Raw genomic sequence first — 25,360 nt, 5'->3', positions numbered from 1 at the left:
TTGTCCTACTAACAACCGCCCGGGATTAATTCAGTCGCGTTGTCACATGCATTTACAAATGAATATAATAATAATAATAATAATAATAATAATAATGCTTTATTCCAGATACCAACAGCACATACATGCTAATCTTTTCTGTACTGCCGAAGCAAGTAAGCACAGCACATACATTGATATATACAGGGGTCCAAACTCAAGGGCTAGTATTATTAATAATAGTAACTTCTGTGCCAAGAAAAAGTGCTCCAAAAAAGCTCCGAACTTCATAGACCTCTTCCAGTGACGTCACATTAATCACGTGGTTTTGTTTACAACTCGATATTGGACGGCGAACTTCTCGCAGTAGTGGTCAGGTTGGGGTGTCAGAGACGGGACTGTCAGATATATGGAGAATCTGGAACAGCGCCACGAAGATATGTTTAGGAACAAGATAAAGCGTTTGGGGCTGGATCCTTACACAACATCTAGTGAGAAGTTCACCAGTTTCAAGGATTGGGGACCGAAACGAAATATCAGATATGGCGACCTTTTACCACTATTTGGTGAAGACCCCGTCAAAGTTCACCGGGGCATCCCTCAAGGTAAACAGACATTCACACTGTATATTTGTAATATAGCTAGCTGCAATTGACACACAGTACATGTCAATTATCTTGGTAATCAGTACATTCTTTACGTGGGGACAAGGGGGTGGGGATTGTATACCCTGAATCAAGTACTGTAGTTGATGAATGGATAGGTTATGCAGTGACGTAGTTGCTGCCCCCTATCTAGAAAGTTTCAAGCATAGGCTACATAAGCATATGGCAGGTATAGGCTGCATACAAAATTTGTCATTCTTGTGGTCACATAAAGGAGTTAACTGGGACTGAAAAGTGAAGGAAGGAAATACCTGTATGAAATAGAAATGGTAACTTGATGACTAAAGATTTGGATATAAAAGGATGGTGGAAGGAGCATTTTGAGTCTGTTCTAAATAGACCAATCCCAGCTGAAGAGGACATTTTGCCAGCTGAGAGAGATTTGCAGATAGATAAAGGGGATATAACCTTGGAAGGGGTAACAAAATCTATAAAGGAATTAAAGAATTTTAAGGCCCCAGGAGAGGATGGAATAATTCCTGAAATGCTTAAGGTGGAAAATGATGATGAATGCACTTTTGAAACTTTTGAATGTGGCTTGGGATAATGGTGGAGTTCCAGAAGAGTGGAAAAGTGGAGTGATTATAAAAATACCGGAAAAGGGAGATTTAAGTGTGTGTGGAAATTGAAGGGGGATAACTTTGACAACTGTAGTTGCAAAAGTCTTTTCTGAAATCTTGTTGAACAGAATAGAGCCAGTAATTGATAAAAATTAAGAGAAGAACAAGTGGGACTTAGAAAGCCCTCCCCTTCTTTTCCCACATACACACACATGGCCATGTGGGTCTTGTACTCTGTGACATTAACATCATTAGGATATCCCATGACATTTGCAGCTGCAGAGAATGATAAATATGCCCATGTGTACTTACAAATCATCAGCTCACCTTATATAAAATGCTTGCTACAGAGCCGGGTGTAGGCTGTCAGCTGCCATTTCTCCCTCTTCACGGCACCTATCCACTTATGTCGCCTTTCCTCATTGGCTGGCAATTGGTAGAAGTGTACACCACTTCCAGTTTTCTGCCTTGTCTTACAGCCAAAGGCACAGCAGTGTAATGCCATTGCGGAATCTGCAATTCTTTCTCTCTAGACTTTCGACAATTTGTTGTCCAATGTGCCACCATAAACAGAAGTCACATGACTCATGACGTCACATGCAAAAGAACTATAGGGAAGGGCAGTGATTGTTCGGACAGTGGGATGGTCCAGACAGTGCTTTTCCTGAGAAACGTATGGGACCTAGGGTCGCGAGATCTTGCATGAAAGTGGGAGAGTTTGTTTACTTAGACTATCATTTATATTTGAACACACAGTGAAACATCAGTCTTAATAGTTATCAGAGAATGGATATTTATAGTTCTGTTTATTTAACCTATTCCTCAAAGAGTAAAAGGAAGGAAGGGGTATTACAACTTCTCTATCAGCTTTGCAGGCTACAATATGCATTAAAAGTCATAAGTTAATCAGTCAGAAATAGGGAAATGAATTAATATAACAAGAGGATAAGTTTCTTTTGAAGTTGAAATAAGGCCTAGAAAGTGAAAAGTGAAGTCAATATTTGAGAGAGAGAGAGAGAGAGAGAGGAGGCCAATTATGCATAATTTTGAAGCAGAAAGTAAGAGGTTAGGTGAATTATTAATAAGTCTGGGGAAGTATATTTCAATGATTAAATACCTGGTATTGTTTTAAAAAATATCAAGTGGTTCACTTGGATTCCAAAGTTTAATTTTGTACTTTAGAAAAATAAAATGTCTGAGTAAATAAATGTTTATTTTTAGCCAATCCGAGTCATTAATTGTAAGAATATGCCGAGTAATACATGTGGCCGAACCATCCCACCCTTCTGTCCGATCCAGCATCACTGGTAGGGATGGTTCGGACAATTTAGTCACTTGTGTTTCTTTAACTATAACTTAAAGCTGAAAAGAGCTAAGAATTTCATATTATCAGCCTAAAGAGCCAAATGATGTGGCAACATTTTAACATAAACCAGATAACATTCCTGCATAAACCTGAATTTTTATATATATATTTTTTAAAGTGTCCAAACCATCACCACCCTCCCCTAAGCCGAGTACCAGTGTGTTGCTACACATGATACCATACTGCATGATCATATCACAGCCATCATTATCCCAGTGACCAGTAGATTACTGTAATGTTTAAAGGCAAGTCACACACTGAGTAGCCTTCTCCAGTGTGCCTGTATCCTTGAGGTGTAAGCTATGCATGTTCCTAGGAGGGAATTTACTATTTTTGAAATACCCGGGATGAGGCTACCTGCCGCAGTCCTCGCTCCATCTATGACCATAGAAGACCATCTCAGGGATGGCAGGCAGCTTCGCTCAACCACAAGGATAGCTACCATATGAGTGTCAGAGCAAGAAGGGCATAGAGACCACATTCACGCCAACACTGTGTGCCCTTTTCGCCCCAAGCAGCAACCCTCCCACTGCCACAGCCAGAGCCCCAGCTACTGTACTGTACTGCAAATGGCCAGCGCTCATCAATTAAGTAATGGCTTGAGGCAGTACTCCAGGGAAAGGCTCGACGTTTCTCTGACCACCACCTATTGAACTGACTCGATGTGGTTCAGCTCCAGAACGGCTACGACGTTCCACCTCACCTACTGAACTGGCTCAGTGCAGTTCAGCTCCAGAGCAGTCACAACATCACTTCTTACTTACTGAACTGGCTCGATGCAGTTCAGCTTCAGAACAACCACAACATCCCTCCTCCACCACTGAACTGGCTTGAAGCAGTTCAGTACTGGAGAAGCCATGACGTATTCCTAACCAAGACCAACTGCTGCGAGTTACCACGGCCCCCAGAGCGACCCCATCCCTTGTGTTCCCTCTTACATGACCCTTCAGTCCCCTTACCCCTACGGTTGGAAAAGAGATCCCAGCAACACCAACAGACCACCTTGCTGCCACGATTTTCTCGGGTCCCTTCTAAGCTCCCTGGCAGCCTGCAGTGGAAACAATGCATACTAATGTCTGTCCCCGTCAGTCTTTAGTAAGAACTGGATATCTCATTCCCCACCTTTGGAACTAGAGTCGTAGTCTCTTCCTCTTGGCCTCTTGCCTTAAAATACGCAGTGAACAACACCCGATCATATACATGTTAGCTCAACTCCTGGGTCTCCACCCTTATTCCGGTGTATAGACTTGGCAGCAATCTGTAGAGACACTAGGAATAGAAGTCCCTTCAGGTCCCCCTAGTAAGACACACGTCCCTGGCCGACCATTTCATTTACCTCATCTGTTTGTCTCTGTATGTCCCAGACCTTTGTAATAATTTTGTAGTCAAAGTGAAAGATTCGTATGGTAATAAATCTGCAGTCCTGCTACTCAAAGTTTGTGTGTCTGCCTTGTACTATTAGAGTGTTATCATAAATGTGTTTTGTGTATTCCTTCCTGTTTTGAAGAACCCAGATAAACCAACTATGTACCAGCATAACATAAAGAATGAAAGTAATGTGAGTATAAGTGGCTGGGGAATGGCTGGTAGAAGGAGGGATGTGAGAAGAGAGGAAGAAATCAGTAGGATGGAAGTTGTGAACGCAATGAAGAAAGTCAAAATTGGGAAAGCCCCAGGAATTGATGGAGTGTGTGGTGAAATGCTGAAGCATGGGGAAGAAATAGTAGTAGAATGAATGTGGAAGATGTGCAAATTGGCCTTGGAGGAAGGAAGAGTCCCGGAGGATTGGAAGTCAGGTATAATTATTCACTTGTACAAAGAAAAAGGTGAAAAAGAAGTGTGTGGTAATCAGAGGGGCATTTGTCTTCTTAGTGTAATAGGAAAAGTATATGGTAGGATACTTATTGTCAGAGTTAGGGAAATAACAGAAGAATTAGTTGGAGAAGAACAGGGAGGTTTTAGGAAGGGAAGAGGTTGTGTAGATCAGATATTCTTAGATCTTTAGAGGAAAAGTTTCTAGAAAAGGGAAAGAAGGTGTATGCCACCTTCATGAATTTGGAGAAAGCATATGACGGTGGATAGACAAGGATTGTGGAAAGTATTAAGAATACCTGTATATGGAGTAGATGGGAAGTTGTTGAATGCTGTGAAGAGTATGTATGAGGGTGCTAAGGTTGCAGTGCATGTGGATGGTGAACTGAGTGAATTTTTCAACTTGAAGGCTGGATTGAAACAGGGATGTGTCATGTCTCCATGGTTGTTCAATCTGTCTATTGATGGGGTTATAAAAAGAGATACAGTACAAGGTAGGGCAGTGGATATTTGAGTGGCCCTAATGAGAGAGGGAAGTGTTTGGAAATTCCCCATACTGTTGTTTGAAAATGATACTGTGTTGTTAGGTGAAGACGAAGGGGAGCTGCAAGGCTTGGTGGATGAGTTTGGGAGAGTGTGTAAGAAACGAAATCTAAACGTGAATGTAGGGAAGAGTAAAGTTATGGTTTTCGAGAGAAGTGAAGTCAGTGACTCTACAGTGAGGTTGGATGAGGAGGAATTGGAAAATGTGAGTGCGTTTAAGTACTTGGGTAGTGTGATAAGTAAGGATGGAATTTTGGAGGGTGAAGTGCTTGAAAGGGTACAACAGGGAAGAAAGGTTGCAGGTTCCTTGAAAGCAGTGATGAGAAACGGAAGTGAGCATGGACGTGAAAAGGTTACTACATGACAGTACAGTATTGTGATACCAGCTCTAATGTATGGAAGAGAAACGTGGACCTTGTTGGAGGGAGAGAAGTCAAGAGTGAGAACAGTGGAAATGAGTTTTTTGTGAAGAGCATGTAGAGTCACATGGAGTGACAGAGTGACAAATGAGGATGTGAAGGAGCATTGTGGTGTGGATGTGGTTGTGATAGGAAGTGTTAGGAGAAACATTGAGGTGGTTTGGCCCTATAGAAAGTGAGAGATTGACAAGGAGAGTGTTTGTGAGTGAGGTGGAGGGGGGGAGAGGGAGGGGGAGGCCAAGGATGAGATGGATGGATGGAGTGGAGGGGTATATGAGAGAGGGGTGTGTAAGTTGGGAACAGGGCAGTGAAATGGCAGGGGACAGGGCAAGATGGAGGCAATTTGTTTGTGGCCACCCCTTCTGGGATTAGGGTGTCTGGCGATGGATAGATAGATAGCTTACACTGGTGGCTAGAGGTGGTTCTAAATACAGAGGAAAGGCAAAGCAGAGCTGTGTTCACTCAAGGTACACGGTAGCACAAACATCATGATGGCGGCCCAAAAGTCCCACATCCCCATACTCAAGTATGACCCAGAACTCTAGGACGTTATGACTAACATGGAAATGACCAAACCTGTGTTGGATTTAGTTTACGAAGAGGATACACAGAAAATTGCGGTATTGCTGCCTCAGCAGGCAAGTTGGTTGCCCTGGTAGCAGAGAAAATCAGTGCTACCCTAACGTGGGCACAGTTCACAAGAATAGTGACTGACGCTGTCCAACCTTCCCTCGGTTTGGTTGTTGCACTCTCACAATTAAACGATGGCAAATTCAAGAGTGATCTAGATTCTCCACTAGTGTACTTGAGAAAATTTATTATGTCCTCTTATGCCCAGTTAACAGAGGAACTACGGAATCAGCACATATTCGCGCACCACTTACGAATCCTACCTGGCATCATCCAGGAATGCTTCATGATCCACGACACTCAAGGATTTGATCGGGATATCAATATGATCTGGCGACCACTGGCAGCGCATGCAAGCAAAAACATGCAGATTGGGGCTGTGTGTTGCATCCCCATTCAACCAAGCCAGAAGACAGAGGACTGGTGGAGTCAAATTCACCCATCCTGTCCCAGAGTCTCCCCGTCTCCACAAGGAAAACAGACACAGCAGGACAATTGCTTCCTGATTGACTCATGGGAATTCAAGGCTTGCAGTGCTTCCTATGCCCTGCATGATACTGAGCAGATTAAACTCGACGCAGCCGGTCCAACAGCCAGACTCCATCACAAAAGACCCATCCCTTCCAGTGTCATATCGCCAACAATGATGCCCGGGGAGACAACACAGGACTGGATCCTGAGGAAGAGGTTATTGCGGAGTCTACTAACAGCTGCGTACAATGAGTCCTTGATAAACGAAAACCCGAAGTACGAATTTTTGTTGTTACAAAGCAATGAATATAGGACAGATTCCACAATACGAAAGTATCTGTCTTGATGATACGAAAGGAAATACGAAAAATTCAAAATAAGCGTTCGCTTGCGGCGAGGAAATGAACTAACCCCTCTCTAGTAAACAATTTTTCACGCGCTTCTGAGTTGAGTCCACAGTTTCGCGACAATTCGCCGTCAGGTCAGTTCGCCATCACAACAATAACAAGACACTTCGCCGTCAGGACTTTTCGCTGTCAGGATGATTCCCTGTCATTTATTTACATATCAGTTTATTTAGCAAGTATATTAGTTTTTGAGTTAAATGAGTTATAAAGGTCGAGTTATAAAGGTGATGGTGGTTTAATCTTTTTATAATAAATGTAAAATATGGCATCAAATAGTTGGTAGTAACAGAAAAAAATATATAAATACTGTATATTGAAACGTGAATTGGGTGACCTTGATAGTTCCCCATAAAATTAGTTATTATAGTATTAATCAAGTATATTTATAGAATAACAGGGAATCATCTTGGGTGTGAATTGTCCTGACGGGGAATCTTCCATGTTTTGATGGTGAATTGACTTCATGGCGAATTGTCCTGGAACCGAGTCCACGTCCCTTCTCCCAGCTTTGCTGTATGTGAGGATATTTTCACAGCTCTACACCTTTCGTACTGTTTAGACTTGCCTCCCAAGCGCCCTACATCATCTCCAGCATCGGGGGAGCCCGTTGCAAAGAAGAAGCAGCACTGTACTCTAGCTCTGGAGAGGAAATTGGAAATTATAAGACGCCGTGAGGAGGGGCAGGGAGCCTTGGAGATTGGGCGTGCTTTAGGCCTTGCAGCTTCCACCATTGGGACTGTGACCAAGAAAAGGAGATGCACAAGAAAATGGCCACCTTGTTCTCTACATCTACAGGTATTACTTGTTTCAAAATAGGAGGGGTAAAGTTTAGTTGGGGGGTCGGAGGGGGTCCTGGGACACATCCCCCCATTTCTATGTATGCACTCAAAGCTCGGTTTAAGGGACCTCCATTTTAAGGGATTTCGGATTTAAGGGACTCCATATTCTACCTGACAAATGGACAAGAACATTAAAAAATGATACGTAATGTCTACCGTAGGTTATACACAGTAATCACTCTAATATCCGGACGCCCGATATCCGAACATCCCCACTACCTGGACATAATCGTCCTGGGATCCAATATCCCCAAAATGGTCCGAAAACCCCAAAAAATAAAAAATAAAACCAATTTTTCCCGTCTGTTTCATACTGTACTTTTCTCCATACTATACTTACCTCATTTCACTCTTTAATGTCCTTTATTGGTGTGAATAGGGTGTTAGTAGCTATGCATGTGCAGTAGGAATGTGTTTCTCTGAGTTAGGCTAGGTTAGGGTCCATTAGTACCAGAATGTTTATTAATGTATGAACATACTTCTAAACCCTCATTTTATGTTTCTTTTGCATTTATTTCAGTCATTTATGTGCCTTATTGGTGTGATTTGGGTCTTAAATAGGTGCTATGCATGTCCAGAGGGAGTTGTATAAGTGTTTCTCTGAGTTAGGGTCCATAAGTACAAGTCCATAAGCTGGGGCCCAATATCCGGACAGAACCAATATCCAGACCTACCTATGGCTCTATTACGTCGGATATTGAAGTGATTACTGTATTAAGTTTCTTTATACAGTATATACTCGTAAAATAATATTCATAATCATATAAATAAGTGAAACAATCATTGCATTTCATAGTAAGATTGTCTTTATATCTGGTAAAACAATAGACATTATCAAGTAAGGGACAAGTTGATTCCCCATTTAGTTCCTTAAATTGAGGTTTGAGTGTATTTCAGTGGAGAAAATTGTTCTGATATACGAAATTTCGGGTTACAAAAGTTTTTGTTTCGTCCCTATCCCTTTCGTATATCGAAGACTTACTGTGTAGATGGTGAAATGGAAGAAACTGAGTCCTTTGAAGCTGGGCTGGATTTTTAGGTCCTCCCCTGTCAGCTCTGGTCCTGGCGGGGGCAACTAGGACCAAACTGGAGCTGCCTGACAACACAAAGATTAGGCCACACCTGCATGGGTGGCTCTTACATGTTATTAAGAGGGATGCTGTGTATTAGCATAGGCTGCTGCATAAAACTGTGTGCCTCTCATTGTATTGGTCATATCGTTTATAAAGCTCCAGCATGCTTGCATGTGGTGGTCTTGGTTACCTAATGGTGGCACTCCACACTGCTTGATTTCTGGTGGCCTTCCTGTTCAGTGTCTAATCTCTGAAATCACACTGTATGACCTCATCCCAGGTCTTTTTCGGTTTGCCTCTTGCAACCCTACCCACAACATTCACACTTAATTTCTACACCCAACTGCCATCCTTCATCCTCTCCATATGTCCAAACCATCTCAATCTACCCTTCCTTATCACAACACCAATACACTCCAGTGCCATCCTTCCACCCAGCTCTTCAATTGTTAACCTAGCCCCCTCAACCCAGGCCTCGCATTCAAGGACGCATTACACATCCATCTAATCATTGTCATTTCTGTATGTTTGTGTCTATAGATATCCTCTTCATTTACTGCCCAGGTCTCACTGCCATACAGCAGTACACTCTGAACACATGCCACATACAAAGATCCTTTAGTGTGGAGGGAAAGCCCTCACAGTGTCAGGAGAGGCAATAGCTCCCTGAACTTCCTCCAACCATTCCTTACTTTAGCCACAGAGCTAGCTACAGCCCCATCTCCAGCACATAGCATAATATGTCTTGCATGTCAAGATATTCTCGAACAGGGAGGACTTTCATTTTCAACTGTACGTAATGTGCGAGAGGGGTATTGGTGCTACCTGTGACGATGCATAGTGTTGTTCTGAATGGTCTTCAGGGTCTTGTACTGGGTGTTAGATAGGATGGCGGCCCATGTCACGAGGGCAAAGGATATCACTGATCTGATGTACTGTTTGTAGCTACAATGATCAGTGTGTGAAAATTGGTAGTGGAAACCAATTCAGTCAATATTAATTATTCATTCAAATTTATTATGGCTGGAAAAATATACAGTACTGTATATATGGCACTTTATGTGCTTTGCACCAAAAATAACTATATATAAGATCTGAAGGCACATTTTATAGTAAACAGAGTGTATGTTCTGCACTTAACAAGAGAAATAGTGTACACTTGTGCAAATTGTGTTGTAGTCACTATGTAGTATCACACCAGTGTATGTACTCCATACAGCAAGACAAATACTGTACACTATTGCAAACTGCACTGTACTCTACAGTATTCATTATGTACCAGTAGTACATTATTGCTGTATAGATATTACACTACCTTCACAGTTTTGAACTCTGAATGATAAATGGTCCCAGGGTGATGTGCAACTATCCCTCCAAGCTGCACAACTACAGCCAAGACATATGGCTGTGTTATATACAAAACAATGATATATATATATATATATATATATATATATATATATACAATAAAAAAAATTGCTAGGCAATATAATTACATTATCATCCTATTTATTCTCTAACTTGATATTATGCCACTGATGACTGTAAGAGGTATACTGTACTGTACTATATTTCTTACAGTTTTCTTTCTTGACTGGATTACACATTGCCATGAATCATACTGCTGTACAGACATCCATTCTGCATCATCATGATATCCCATTTACCATTACAAAATGAGCTGGGTAGGACCAGGGGAAAGAAAACAAAATGTACAACTGTCAAGTGAATAGACCTAACATCCACTCTTTCACCATGCAAGCTCTCAAAATTAACTCATGTCCATTCCACAAGCAACAACATTCCATTCTTTGTGCCTCATCTGATGAAGTCACAGTCACAACACGCATGACTGCACAAGCTTAGTGACATCACTGGTTATGTGGTGTGTTGATGTTGTAGGCTACATGGACACCTTCACACTAACACTTACAAGAGGACATTATTGTGGTGTGGTGGTGCTGTGGATGGACACCTTCGCATCAACACTTTTAAAAAGGTCATCAGCTTCATGCAAAATGCCATTGTCCTTCATTTTCAACTCTTTCATTAAGAAGTGATGGACTTAACACTACTCAAGGTAACACCTCCTAATATTTGTGTAATTTCTAAATGTCTGACCTTAGCGTACATTCAGGGTGGTACAGAGATGAAAATCTCCAAGCCTTTCTATCAAGCCATGAAACAACATATCATAAAAAACAAAGTTTTGTAAATGGACTTGTAGTTAATATGTTCTACTGACAGAAATGCTTATTTACTGTGTTATTATCTCTCAGCCTGACTCTTGCCATAAGTTCATCAGAAAACTACAAGTACATGTATATCTGAACAGGCTACTTTATCACAGATAAGGTATATGAATGAATAAATAATTTTCATGATTCTGCCACAGTTATGTTAATTTTTTTATGTGTCTGACTCTTGCCATAGAGTTAATACTTTAGACCCTCAAGCCCAGAAGTCCTAAGTGTCACACTCCTTCATATGCCACCACTTTAGTACAACTACTCACTGTTGATATTTAATACATGCTACTGATGTTTCATTCAAAAATGGTGTAATGGAATTAGGAGGGGTGTTTTATGACATTTCATTGGGTGTTATGGAAGAATAGTAATGTATGCTTTAATGAAATTCAATGGTAGTAGGAGGGGACGTTCACCATCCACTCACTCAATGTAGTGCTGCTCTTGGATGATTGCAGTTTCCTCTCTTCCTTCCTTCTTTCCTTCCTTCCGCTTCTGTCTTTCTTTCCTTTATTCTTTTCTCTTCTTTCTGCCTATGGGTGACTCAACAGTAAGTGACAAGCCAAATGGTTTTCTGTACATCAGGAAACCATTTACTATGCTGGGTGGTAACCATATAACCAAATTATGACGCCTGGTGGTTTAGTGGGTAATTAAGGTGCTCCAATTGGATTGAGCCTTGTACAGGTTTATATTCAAGGGATGGTTGGGGTTTATTGCTCACGTAATGCCACTCAGATAAATGAAGCTGGTCACTCTCGTCTTAAATGTCAGAGCCAACTTGCCTAGCCCCGGGCACCTGCGCTTCTCATGGGGCAACACATGATTAGATGATGATGATGATGATGATGATGGTGATGACGATGGTGAAATTTAAATAATTAAACTTTTCTTTGCTGCAAAGTGCAGTTGGACTTTGATCTTATTGGACAGCACTTAGCTTCTCAAACCTCCCAACCATCATCATTGCTCAAAATGTTGTTCTGATCGATTTTATTTATTTATTTATTTTTTTAAACACTGGTGATGATGCAGTTATATACCATGCACTCTCCCACTGGATGGGGTTTAATGTTGCCTCAGCTGCAAGGACTTTGGTGCTTGTAGCATTTTATAATCAAGCAGCCTTACTGACATCAATCAAGGTCCTTTAGCAGGCTGAAAATGCATGACTTTTCAGCTGACAGCATGCACATTCTCATCTTTTGAAGTATTTGTTGTCATTTACAGCTGTTTGTGATTCAGTGTAACTTTATTCTGCCATCATAAATGGGTACTGTCAAGTTGTCATTTATAGTTGTATTCTGCCAGTATGCATCACAAGACACAGTAGGGTACCCAGATATTTATCCCTTCACTCTGTGGATTATCGGGTCTTTCCAAAGCTTAATAAAACAGTCCAGTGAGAACAAGAATAACAAGAATTTGTGCTTAGGGGATTAATAGTCTAGCCCTTTCATACACTCCATACATTAAGTGAGAAGAGTCAGCCACCATGGCTTACTGGTAATGCATTCATCTCAGTCTGCATGGGCTCTGAGTTTGGATTCATATCCATGGCTTTGGCAAAAAAAAACATTTAAAATAATGTACTGCATGTGGTAAACATTATGTCCTTTTATATGTTAACACATGTATACATCAGTAGGTTCCTACCAGTAACATATGGCACACACAAATATAACCAATAAAACACTTTTAACTTTCACTTCTATCCCTCTCAGAACAGATAACTGTTCATGATGTCATTATTCTAATTGTCTGTCTATCTATTCTATCTATTGCCAGACGCCTCAGTCCCGTTTGGGGTGGCCACAAACAAATCGCCTCCAACTCGCCCTGTCCCCCGCCATTTCACTGCCCTGCTCCCAACTCACACCCCCCTCTCTCATATACCTCTCCACCCCATCCCTCCATCTCATCCTCAGCCTCCCCCTCCCTCTTCCCCCTTCCACCTCACTCACATACACTCTCTTCGTCAGTCTTTCACCCTCCATCCTCTCCACATGGCCAAACCACCTCAGTGTGTTCCTCATAACGCTTCCTATCACATCCACATCCACACCACAATGCTTCTTTATATCCTCATTCATCAGCCTGTCTCTCCATGTGGTTCCACAGGCTCCTCATAAATAACTCATTTCCACTGCTCTCACTCTTGACTTGTGTCCTTCCAACAACGTCCAAGCTTCACTTCCATACGTTAGAGTTGGTATCACAATACTGTCATGTAGTAATTTTTTCACTTCCGTGCTCACTTCCCTGTTTCTTATCACTGCTTTCAAGGAACCAGCAACCTTTCTTCCCTTTTGTACCCTTTCATGCACTTCACCCTCCAAACCTCCATCCTTGCTCATCACACTCCCCAAGTACTTAAACGTACTCACATTTTCCAATTCCTCACCATCCAACCTCGCTGTACATTCACTGACTTCACCTCTCTCAAAGACCATCACTTTACTCTTCCCTACATTCACCTTTAGATTCCGTTTCTTACACACTCTCCCAAACTCATCCACCAAGCCTTGCAGCTCCCCTTCGTCTTCACTTAACAACACAGTATCATCTGCAAACAACAGTACAGGGAGTTTCCAAACACTATCCTCTCTCACCAGGGCCACTCCAACATCCACTACCCTACCTTGTACCTCTTTTATTACCCCATCCATGTACAGATTGAACAACCATGGAGACATGACACATCCCTGTTTCAACCCAACTTTCAAAGAGAAAAATTCACTTAGTTCACCATCCACACGCACTGCAGCCTTCGCACCATCGTACATACTCTTCACAGCATTCAACAACTTCCCATCTACTCCATATATTCTTAATACTTTCCACAATCCTTGTCTATCCACCCTGTCATATGCTTTCTCCAAATCCATGAAAGCCGCATACAACTTCTTTCCCTTCTCTAGAACTTTTCTACTAAAGATATCTGATCTACACAACCTCTTCCCTAGCCTCCCTGTTCTTCTCCAACTAATTTCTCTGTTCTTTCTCTAACTCTGTCAATAAATATCCTACCATACACTTTTCCTATTATACTAAGAAGACAAATGCCCCTATGATTACCACACACTTCTTTTCCCCCTTTTCCTTTGTACAAGGGAATAATTATACCCGACTTCCAATCCTCCGGGACTCTACCTTCTTCCCAGGCCAATCTGCACATCTTCCACATCCATTCTACTACTATCTCTCCCCCATGCTTCAGCATTTCACCACACACTCCATCAATTCCTGGGGCTTTCCCCGATTTAACTTTCTTCATTGCTTCCACAACTTCTATCCTACTGATTTCTTCCTGTCTTCTCACCTCCCTCCTTCTCCCAGCCATTCCCCAGCCACTTATACTCGCATTACTTCCGTCCTCTATGTTCAACAATTCCTTAAAGTGTTCTTTCCATCTGCTCACTTTTTCTCCCTTCTCCACTAGTAATCTACCATTTTTATCTTTTACTCCCCTGCTAACTTCACTTCCACCCTGTCTTACTCTTTTCACCTCTTTCCAGAACATTTTCTTACAGTCCCTCCACTTTACACTCAAATTCCTTCCAAATTCCTCATCCACTCTCTTCTTACTCTCTCTCACTAATCTTTTCACCTCTCTCTTCCGCCTCTCAACTTCTTCCACGCCCCTATTTCTCATCCATTCATTGTATGGTTTCTTCTTTTGTGCCACAGCCTGTCTCACCTCTTCAGTCCACCACGCTGTTCCTTGCACCCCCCTCCGTCTTCTCTTCCTTCCACATACCACATCACATACTGCACATATTTCTTTTGTAAATATCCTACACACACCTTCCACGTCTCCCATCTGCTCCAATTCATATTTGCCCAGTCGTTCCTCCACTTCTCTCTTATACTCTGCCTTTTTCTCATCCTCTTGTAACCTTTCCACTTCCTCTGATTTTCACTCTCAGCACCCTTCTTCCTTCCCAGACTCTCCTTCCATCATTTTACTCGTTCTTCCTTCCCAGACTCTCCCCTTCGGCACACCTCCTTCCAAAACATTTTCTTATTCTGCTGAAAATTCTCTGTCAGCCGCCTACCCCACCTCTCATCTGCTGCCACTTTAGCATCACGCACAGCCCTTCTCGCTTCTATTCCTCTTCTCCTTATACCTTTCATATGACAACTCATCCGACCTCTGCAGCCACACTTCATATGCACGTCTCTTCTCAGCCACAGCCATACTTACTTCCTCGCACCACCATTCACTTCCTTTTCTTACACCACCACCCACACGTCTCACACCACACACCTCTTCTGCATGCCCCACCACAGCACTCTTAAACAACTGCCATTCCTCCTCCACGCTTTGCCATTTTCCCGATCTTTCACTGCGTTCCACTCATCTTTCAATTTCTCCTGATACTCTATCTTTTTCTCTCTTTTATCCAACTCACTCACTTTCAAAACCTCCTGCCACACCTAACCCTCCTAGCTCTCATCCATCTCTTTCCTACTCTTAACTTTCCCTCCACCAGGTAGTGGTCAGACATACCTCCACCCTCCCCTCTCAGAACTCTCACATCCAACAATCTTCCTATTACATTCCTAGACACAACCACATAGTCCATCAAGGCTCTATCAACAACCCTTCCACCCTCCTGTCTCACCCATGTATACTTATAAATATCTTTCTTCTCAAACAGCGTATTCCCAATCACCATCTCTCGCTCAACACACATAGCTATCATTCGTTTCCCCATTTTCATTTCTTCCAGGCACACCATGCATACCAACTACACCTTCAACTGCTACATTTCCCACTCTAGCATTCAGATCTCCCATCATTACCACATTCACATTCGCTTCAAAACTCTGCAGACACTCATCAACATCATTCCAGAAAGACTCCCTCTCTTGTTCATCCCTTTCACTACCAGGCCCATATGCACTCACAAACACCCACAACTCACGTTCAAATTTCGCTTTCACCCACATCAGTCTCGATGACACCTCCTTCCATTCAATCACACATTGCTGAACTTCCGGACTCACTAACAAGGCCACACCTTCTCTTGCCCTTCCTCTATCAACACCTGACAATCTTCCATTCACACTTCCAAACATAGATTCCCCCTTCCCTTTCATCTTCGTTTCACTCAAAGCTAACACATCCAACTTTCTTCTCACAAACATTCTCCCAATCTCCTCCCTTTTAGCCTCAATCGTACTACATCCACGCACATTTATAGACCCAATCTTCAGGGTACGGGGATAACTCCATCCCCCATCCCTTTCTCTGGCCTGTCTCTTTTTAGGAACTACAAAACAGAGGAGGGGGTCCCTAGTCCCCTCACCCCGCCCCTTTTAGTCGCCTTTTACGACACGCAGGGAATACGGTGGCAGTATTCTTCCTAACACAACCTGGCCGCAGAGTAGTAGTACCACCCCACAGTGCGGCCAGGTACACCCCACTAATTCTAATTGTGGATTCTCAAAAGATCCTTGCAACTACTCCTTCCTCTCGTCTTTCCCTTCTTCTATTCCTCCATCTTACTTGAATCCTAATTCTGGCCACCACCAAGTAGTGGTCAGAAAGTCTACTCCCCCAGCCTCTATAAACTCTTGCATCCATTACACATCTTCGCATCCTTTCATCCACACACACATAATCAATCATTGCCTTCCTTTCATTCAGTTCACCACCCACCCTTCTCATCACTCGCCATGTACACCTGTGGATCATTTTATGCCTGAAGAGGGTATTGGCTATCACCAACCCCCTCCCAGCACAAATGTCCACTAACGCACTCCCATTCTCATCTATCTCAGCAGGCACACCCCACTAATTCTAATTGTGGATTCTCAAAAGATCCTTTTAAAAAAGCCACCATGTGGAATACTCTAATACAAGTTTATTCAATAGCATTTCCTTAGGGAATTCAAAACAAGATAATTATATAAGGTATGAAGGAAATACTCTCTCTGTCTATAGCCGGACACCTTAATCCCATAAGGGGTGGCTGCAAACAAATTGCCTCCATATCACCCTGTCCCCAAACTGTCCTCTGCCATTTTACTGCACTCCTCCCAGTTTACACTCCCCTCTCTCATATGCCTTTCTGCTCCATCCCTCTACCCCATCCTTGGTCACCCCCTCCCTCTACTCTCCTCTACTTAACTCACATACACTCTCCTAAATCTCTCACTCTCCATCCTCTCCACATGACCAAACCACCTCAGTGTATTTTTCCTAACATCTTGTATCACATCCAAATCCACATCACATCGCTCCTTCACTTCCTCACTTGTCAGTCTGTCTCTCTATATAACTCCACATGCTCCTCTCAGTCCTTTGAACAAGGTCCAAGCTTTGCTTCCATATGTTAGAGTTAGTATGACAAACCTATCATGAAGTGACTTTTTTTATTTCCTTGCTCACCCCCCTATTTCTTATCACTACTTTCAGTGAACCAGCAACCTTTCTTCCCTGTTGTACCCTTTCAAGCACATCATCCTCCAAATTTCCATCCTTACTTATCACATTAAAGTACTTAAATGCACACACATTTTCCATTTCCTCACTATTCAGACTCACTGTGCATTCAGTGACATCATTTCTCTCAAAGACCACAACTTTACTCTTCCCTACATTCACCTTTAGATTCCATTTCTTACATATTCTTCCAGCCTCATTCACCAAGCCATGTAATTCCCCTTCATCTTTGTTTAACAATACAGTATCATCTGCAGACAACAGAACTGGAAGCTTCCAAATGCTGCTACATTCTGGTAATCAAAGCCAACTTCTAGAAAAACTAATATGAAAGATAACAATGAAAGCAAGTTTTGTAACTAAAGTATGATATGGTTAGGACCAATGGATGTGGTTTTCTTGGTTAGGTTTCGTCACGTTAGTTTGTGCAGTGATCCGACCCTACATGACCTACTGAACAGTACCAAGGTTAGCATCAAAGAACTGATCTCTCAAACAGGTTAGGTCTGAAATCTTGTAGTAAAGAGCCATGCCTTGTCAAAACTTGGCTCTTATTCCAAATTGGTAGTAGATGGTGGCATCCATCATCTCACTTGATGTAGTGCTGCCCATTTCTTTCATCGCCTTTATCATTTTTTTTGTGTCTGCCCTTCTTTCTTCGTATTTCTCCCATCTTTCCTGTAACTTTTTATTACTCTTCTTTCCTTCTCAGGTGGTTTTACATCAAGTGACATACCTAATAGTTTCTTGTAAGCAAGGAAACCATTTACAATGCTGGGTGGTAACCACATAACCAATTCATAGGTGTTCCCGTGTCAACAAGTGGGTTGACGGAAGTTTAGTGCCCCTTCCCATAACAACTACTGGTAACTCAGACAAATGGCCACCTCTTATGGAATTATGGAATCTGGCTATTGATGGATTGACAGGTACATTCTAAATTATGGCTTTTTTTTTTTTTAATATCTGTTATTTTTCAGCACCCCATTGTCCATGATCTTACCCTTCCCACTTTTCTGGGCTACTACAATCACTGGGGAAAAGACAGTTATGTACCTGAATGCAGCAATTTGCCATAGAAGAACAAAGTCAAAATCACTCAGATCAAAACACTTTACAAAAATAGTGTCTGAAATATAAAAAATGGTGCAAGTCCACAAGTAAAATTTTACCCTTAATTCATACTTGACTAGCATGGGCAAGGGTTAATTTGAGTTATAACTCTCCTTACGAGGAGAAGGTCTGGCTCTGCTGTGGATCTCACAAGACTGATAAAAATGCAGATGGAGCCCATAGATCTCTTTCCTTCACTTGTGTTCATTCTGCCTTAGGCTTGGGTAGTGTTGTCTTGAGCAAGATCCAGTTGACGCTGGAGCCTGGTGATGGTTAGCTTAGCCTGCCTCAGCTCCTGAACCAAGCGAGCAGCTGGTGTATCCTCTGAAACTGACTCTAACATGGCCACCTTACCAGCCAGGGAGTCCCTTTCACGCCGCAGGCCCTCCTCCCGCCCTGCTGCATCCCGCACCACCTGCTTAACATGAGTCAAAAGTCGGGCCTTCTGTCTTACTTCCTCCTCCAGGCTGGCCACACGACTCTCATACTGCAGCACCAGGGCCGCACCGCTGTGGCTGCCACTTCGTCCCATCAAACTACCCTGCCCTGCCCTTCGTCGCTCCTCCTCCTCCTCCATCTGCTGCAGCCGGTTCCTGAGGGCTGCCAACTCCTCCACAGCCCCCTGGAGACGGGACTGTAACCCATGTTTCTCTTCCAGTGCTGCCTTCAGCTGTCGTCGCATCTTCATCTCATTCTCATCGTTATCAACCTGATTCTTCCTGAGTTTGGATGGAGTAACAACCTTCCCACTTTCTAGTGTCCTGCCTCCTTGTTTCACTCTTCCACTCTCTGTTCCTACCACAGGCTTCTCTGGTGACGGAGAGACTCTATTGTGGCGCTGTGATTTCACCGGGGTGACAGCACGACTGGCATGTAGTGAAGGGGAAGGAGACTGGTGATTTTCCCCACCCTCACCAAGGTCAACAGAAGTCAGGGTTTTCAGACACACTCGACACAGTCTTTCCGTTACTGCTTTCCCAGCCACATTCAGCTTTTCTTTCAGTGTCAACTTCTCACGCTCCATCTTCCTCATCAGCTCACGACTTGTTTCCAACTTCTTCTCGTTTATCTCCTGAAATGTCTCCAGCTCCTTCACTCTTGTCTTCAGCTTCTCTATGGTCCCCTTAAGCTTCTTCCTCTCCTCCCACCTGGCCACAAGCTCCTGGCTCCGGGCCCGACGGTTTTCACTCTCCTTCATTTCCTCCATCCCATTCATCTTCTCCAGTTTCTCCTTCAGGCTCTCCATTGCTCTGGCTATGGCTTCTGGTGACCTTCCTTCTAGGTCCTCTAGTTTGTGCTTTAGTGTGTTGTTTACATTTTTCTGCTGAAGCATCTGTTTTTTCAAATGCAGATTTTCAGTTTTGAGACTTCTCAGCTCTTCCTTCAGGTTCTGTGTCTCCGTCGTGGTTTGTTCCTTGATCTCTGAGATAGCAAGGTTCTGTTGGTTTAACTGCCTCTCTAAGTCATCTCTGTCTGTTGTTAATTTCTCTATTTCTATTTTGTAAGACTCAGTAAGCTTGGATGTTGCCTGTATCATGTCTTTCTCCATGACGGGTGTGTTCTGCTCTTTGCTCACTTGTTCCTCTTGCATCATCCTCTCCTTCATCTCCTGAACAGCTGTAGTCAGACTGGCTACCTGCTTCTCCTTCTCTATGAGCTGGTCACGAAGTTTTTCAACCACAGTGCGCAGTATGGCTGAGGGAGTGCGGCCAGCTGCCTCTTTCAGCATGGTCAATTCCCCCTGCAGGTCTTCCTTCTCTCCTCGAATCTTAGCCACTTCTCCTGCGAGTCTGTCCACCTCCCTCTGGTGTTGCTGTGCTCTCACCTGTCCTGACACCTCTAGCTGTTCCTTCTCCTCTGCAAATTGTCTCTGTGCTATGGCTAAATCCCTCTCCAGCTGCACAATTTTCCTTTCACATGCATTAACCTGATTCCTGGCCTCCTCCAGCTGTCCCTCACTCAGTCTCAGAGCCTCCTCTAAACTCTGCAGCTGTGATACATGATCTTCTCTCAGACTAGAAGAAACAATATCGTGGGTGGGAATGCCATCTAGTTGTGCCTGTGCCTGTCGGAGCTTAGCCAGAGCATCCTCTCGCTCTTGAGTCATGCGTGCCAGTTCTTCTTTGGAACGTGCGGAAAGATTCAGTTGCTTTTCATGCTCTTTGGCCAAAAGGTCCTGGTAGTGGGCCACTGAGTCCTGGCTCAACCGAAGCCGCTCCTTTAATCCTTCTACCACTACCTTTATACTCTCATCCTCTGCCCGTCTTGTCTTGGTCTCTAAAGCATGAGAGGGCACTGGTACTGGTACATCTTTAGCAGTGCTGCTCAAGCGTCTCAACTCGTTAATGATCTTGTCTCTTGCTATCACTTCAATCTCCATCTCCCTCAGCTTGGTCATACCTTCCTCCATTTCAGCCTTACATGTCTCCAGTTGTTGCTTAGTGTGATTCAGCTGTGTGGTCCGCAGCTGTAATGCATCAAGGGCGTTGTGCAGTTGTGTGCCCACAGGAAGGGTTGTATTGGGTGTGTCGTGCACAGTGAGTGTAGCCATGTCCAGCATGGCCCTGGCCTGTGTGTCCTGGTGCTGCTGCAGGGCCTGGTTCAGCTCTGCCTCATGCTGGTCCCACACCAGCTGTGCCTCAGTCCAAGTCTTTTCCAGGGCAATCAACTGGTCCTGCAGCTGGCTCACTCGCAGCTCCCGAGCCTCAAGCCTGGCCTCGCACATGCCTCGGGCCTCCTCTAAGGCTGCCACTTTCTCCTCCAGCTCAGTGTTGGCCAACCGGAGCTCCTTCACTCGGCTGCACCAGCTAGCCATGTGATCTTGGGCAGCTGCAGGAGAAGCCAGGGCAGCCTTGAGGTCATCTAGTGCCTCCTGCTTCACTTGCAGCTGCCGCAGTGCCAGTCGGGATTCTACCTTATCATGGAGGGCTGATTGCAAGGCTGCATGAAGGGTAGCCTGTTCCTCATGCACTGCAGCCAGGGCCTCTACTGCACGTTCCTGCTGTGCCAGTGGTACTGCTCCAGCGTACTGTTGCCTGTAGGGTATATATATATAAATAAATATATATATACAAGGTATATAGGTATATATAAATATTTATATGTATATACATATATATATATATATATATACAAGGTATATATAAATATAAATATATATATATATATATATATATAAATATATATATATATATATATATATATATAAAGTGATGGTTATTGAGAGAGAAGGTGACTCACAGTGCAATGTAACAGTGAATGGAGAGAGACTGGAATTGGTAAGAGAGTTCAGGTACCTGGGTACAGTGATAGAAAAGAGAGGAAGATGTGCAAAAGAAGTTGAAAGTAGAGTGACACAAGGAAGAAAAGTAGCTGGTGCAATGAAGGCCTTGATAAGAAACAGAGGCTTGAGTGTTGCAGCTGCACGAGGCATACATGAAGAAGTGTTAGTGCCAACTTTAACATATGGATGAGAGGCTACGGTGTGGCATGAAAATGAAAAGTCAAGAGTTCAAGAGTAAGAGCAGTGGAGATGGGACTGCTGAGGAATGTTTGTGGAGTACAAAGGGTGGATAGGATACGAAATAATGTGATTTGTGAAAGATGCAGAGTGAGGAAGTTGGTGGACACCAGAATTGAAGAGAGTGTACTGAGATGGTATGGTCATGTGGAGAGAAAGGATAACAATAGAGTGGTGAAGAAGGTATATCTGAGCGAATTCGAAGGAGGGAGGAGGCGAGGTAGGCCAAGGAGGAGGTGGAGAGATATGGTGGATGAATGTATGAGGAAGAGAGGTTTGGAAGTCGGTGAGGCTAAGGAACTGACAGGAGATTGAGCTGGCTGGATGAATTTTGTGAGGAGAAGTGCATGATCAGGGATTTTTGGCACCCCTTTTTAATGTGGCAGCATCTGGATTGACTCTGTCAAATACGATTATGTGAAGCTACAGAACGTGGTGAATGTTTCTGGCATATTTGATAGAGCCAGGATTCCGGGGGCTTGAAAGATGAGTGAATGAAAGCGTGGCCTATTGGAATGGGCAAATTTGGGCTGTCTGGACATTTCTACTCCTCACCCTGCCCTAGGGTGGGAAAGGAGGTCCGGATGATAATGACGATGATTATATATATATATATGTATATATATATGTATATATATATATATATATATATATATATATATATATATATATATATATATATAGATATACAGCCTCACCATATCCCTATCGTTTCATTTATAAAGGCTCCAACATGCTTGCATGCATTGGCCTTGGCCACCTAAAGGCGGCTTTCCATGCTGGTCGATCTCTGGCAACCTCCTTATTCAGTCCCTTATTCCTGAGGTCACACTCTATGACCAAGTCCCTCTCTTCCCATCCTTCCTCACTCCTATTTCACCCCCCCCCAACATCACTTTCTCCCCATTCCCACTTACCTCAATCCTCTTCCCCCATGTCCCTTCCCTCCCTCTTCCCCTTATGCATCCCACCTGAGCTCTGAGATAATAAGATGGAGCCTTGTTGCCCTGGCCCGTGTGTTCTGTGTGAGGGTGTCCATAAGGTAGTCCCTTTGCCGCACCTCCCGCCGCAGCCCCCACACCTCTCTCTCCAGCCGCTGGTGCCCTGCCTCACCCTCCTCCACTGTCCCACTCAGCTCCAGGTTCTTGACTTTCAGGGTCGTTATTTCATGATGCAGTCGGCCTGGCAGAGGAGAATACAGAGTTGTTAAAAAGGTTCCTCATGGAGTAGATGGGAAGTTGTTGAATGCTGTGAAGTGTATGTATGATGGTGCGAAGGCTGCAGTGTGTGTGGATGGTGAACTAAGTGAATTTTTCTCTTTGAAAGTTGGGTTGAAACAGGGATGTGTCATGTCTCCATGGTTGTTCAATCTGTACATGGATGGGGTAATAAAAGAGGTACAAGGTAGGGTAGTGGATGTTGGAGTGGCCCCGGAGAGAGAGGATAATGTTTGGAAACTCCTTGTACTGTTATTTGCAGATGATACTGTGTTGTTGAGTGAAGACGAAGGGGAGCTGCAAGGCTTGGTGGATAAGTTTGGGAGAGTGTGTAAGAAACGAAATCTAAAGGTGAATGTAGGGAAGAGTAAAGTGATGGTCTTTGATAGAGGTGAAGTCAGTGAATGTACAGCGAGGTTGGATGGTGAGGAATTGGAAAATGTGAGTACGTTTAAGTACTTGGGTCGTGTGATGAGTAAGGATGGAGGTTTGGAGGGTGAAGTGCTTGAAAGGGTACAGCAGGGAAGAAAGGTTGTTGGTTCTTTGAAAGCAGTGATAAGAAACAGGGAAGTGAGCATGGAAGTGAAAAAGTTACTACATGACAGTATTGTGATACCAACTCTAACGTATGGAAGTGAAGCTTGCACGTTGTTGGAAGGACACAAGTCAAGAGTGAGAGCAGTGGAAATGAGTTATTTAAGAGGAGCCTGTGGAGTCACATGGAGAGACAGGCTGACGAATGAGGATATAAAGGAGCGTTGTGGTGTTGATGTGGATGTGATAGGAAGCATTATGAGGAACACACTGAGGTGGTTTGGCCATGTGGAGAGGATGGAGGGTGAAAGACTGACGAAGAGAGTGTATGTGAGTGAGGTGGAGGGGGGAAGAGGGAGGGGGAGGCCGAGGATGAGATGGAGGGATGGGGTGGAGAGGTATATGAGAGAGGGGGGGGTGAGTTGGGAGCAGGGCAGTGAAATGGCGGGGGACAGGGCGACTTGGAGGCGATTTGTTTGTGGCCACCCCAAACGGGATTGAGGCGTCTGGCAATAGATAGATAGATAGATGACACTGTGTCTCCCCAAAGTTGATTAAACTCATATAAAATGAGAAGAATTAATCCCTACATTCATCCACCATCTAATCCTATATTGCTGCTTTAGGGGATGTTGAGGTCTGGGGTGTGTTTATTTAGTCCAGACATTTAAGGTGAGGATAACAGTTTCACACCCCTGAGTGCCATTTTAAGGGCAGTAAACTGAAGGGTGAATCAGACAACATATTTTGCCATTTGATCAGATAGTGACCATACATAAATGCAGAAATATCATTCTTATAAAATGTTCCTTGTATTCTTTGCGAGAAAGTATGGTTATAATAATATATTACCTACCATATTTAAATTTTCAATGACCAGTTGAATACTTTCAGTAACATATTTTGATGCAAGAAGCATGAGGAAATATGATGAAAATTTACAACTTCCATGTTTATAAGTGGTATGTCTGTAGTAATTTTTGTATGACTCTGTCACTGGATGTAATGTGTTGCAATCCTCCAGATACATCTGGCTGTGGTGAAGGGATGGAACAGACTCAGTAGAGACTGAATTAATGGCTGGTATAAGATCTGATATTGGCTCAGTGTAAACAAGATCTGTATTAAAGTACAAGTACAGTAACACAGGACTTATACTTGACAGCTACTATTAAAAAGCATGAGGACACACCAGTATACTCCTTGTAGTACATGGATTTGCAATGCATTGTACACCTAGTACATGGTGAGGAGTTGACTGTTTGTCTAACCTTGAGTACACCTCACCAGATAAATCTGGTCTGGTGGTCAAAAGTGGGTCAAACCTGGTGTTTTCTCCTGGCAAACAGGGCTTGCCAGTAAAAGATGGCTTTTCTGGTGAGCACCTCTTGCAGGATGTTTAAAAACTCTTTTGATGGTATTTTTTAAACTAATGAAGGAATTAATGAAGTCCAAGTATCCAGCAAGTGCTCCACCTTGCAGTAAAGTGTAAAAAAAAAATGTTTATCT

At 43.3% G+C, this 25,360-nt stretch overlaps 1 protein-coding gene across 1 annotated transcript in view; it reads right to left on the bottom strand.

Moving 5' to 3' along the window:
* Positions 1–18,794: 18,794 nt before the first annotated feature.
* LOC145407820 (centrosomal protein of 290 kDa-like) overlaps positions 18,795–25,360 on the bottom strand; it is a 119,270-nt gene continuing 112,704 nt past the window's right edge. Inside the window, exons 24-25 of the mRNA XM_080278677.1 lie at positions 23,072–23,282; positions 18,795–21,615 (exon numbers count right to left, since the gene is read on the bottom strand). Coding sequence (XP_080134803.1) covers positions 18,795–21,615; positions 23,072–23,282 — 3,032 coding nt within the window. The remainder of the gene's footprint in view (positions 21,616–23,071; positions 23,283–25,360) is intronic.

This window comes from Coenobita brevimanus, chromosome 74 (genome assembly GCF_032717465.1).
Source record: "Coenobita brevimanus isolate Jiangsu-jjx chromosome 74, ASM3271746v2, whole genome shotgun sequence".
Classification (NCBI taxonomy): domain Eukaryota; kingdom Metazoa; phylum Arthropoda; class Malacostraca; order Decapoda; family Coenobitidae; genus Coenobita; species Coenobita brevimanus.
Note: the sequence above shows the minus strand (reverse complement) of the source record. Positions and strands in the feature narration are given on the sequence as shown.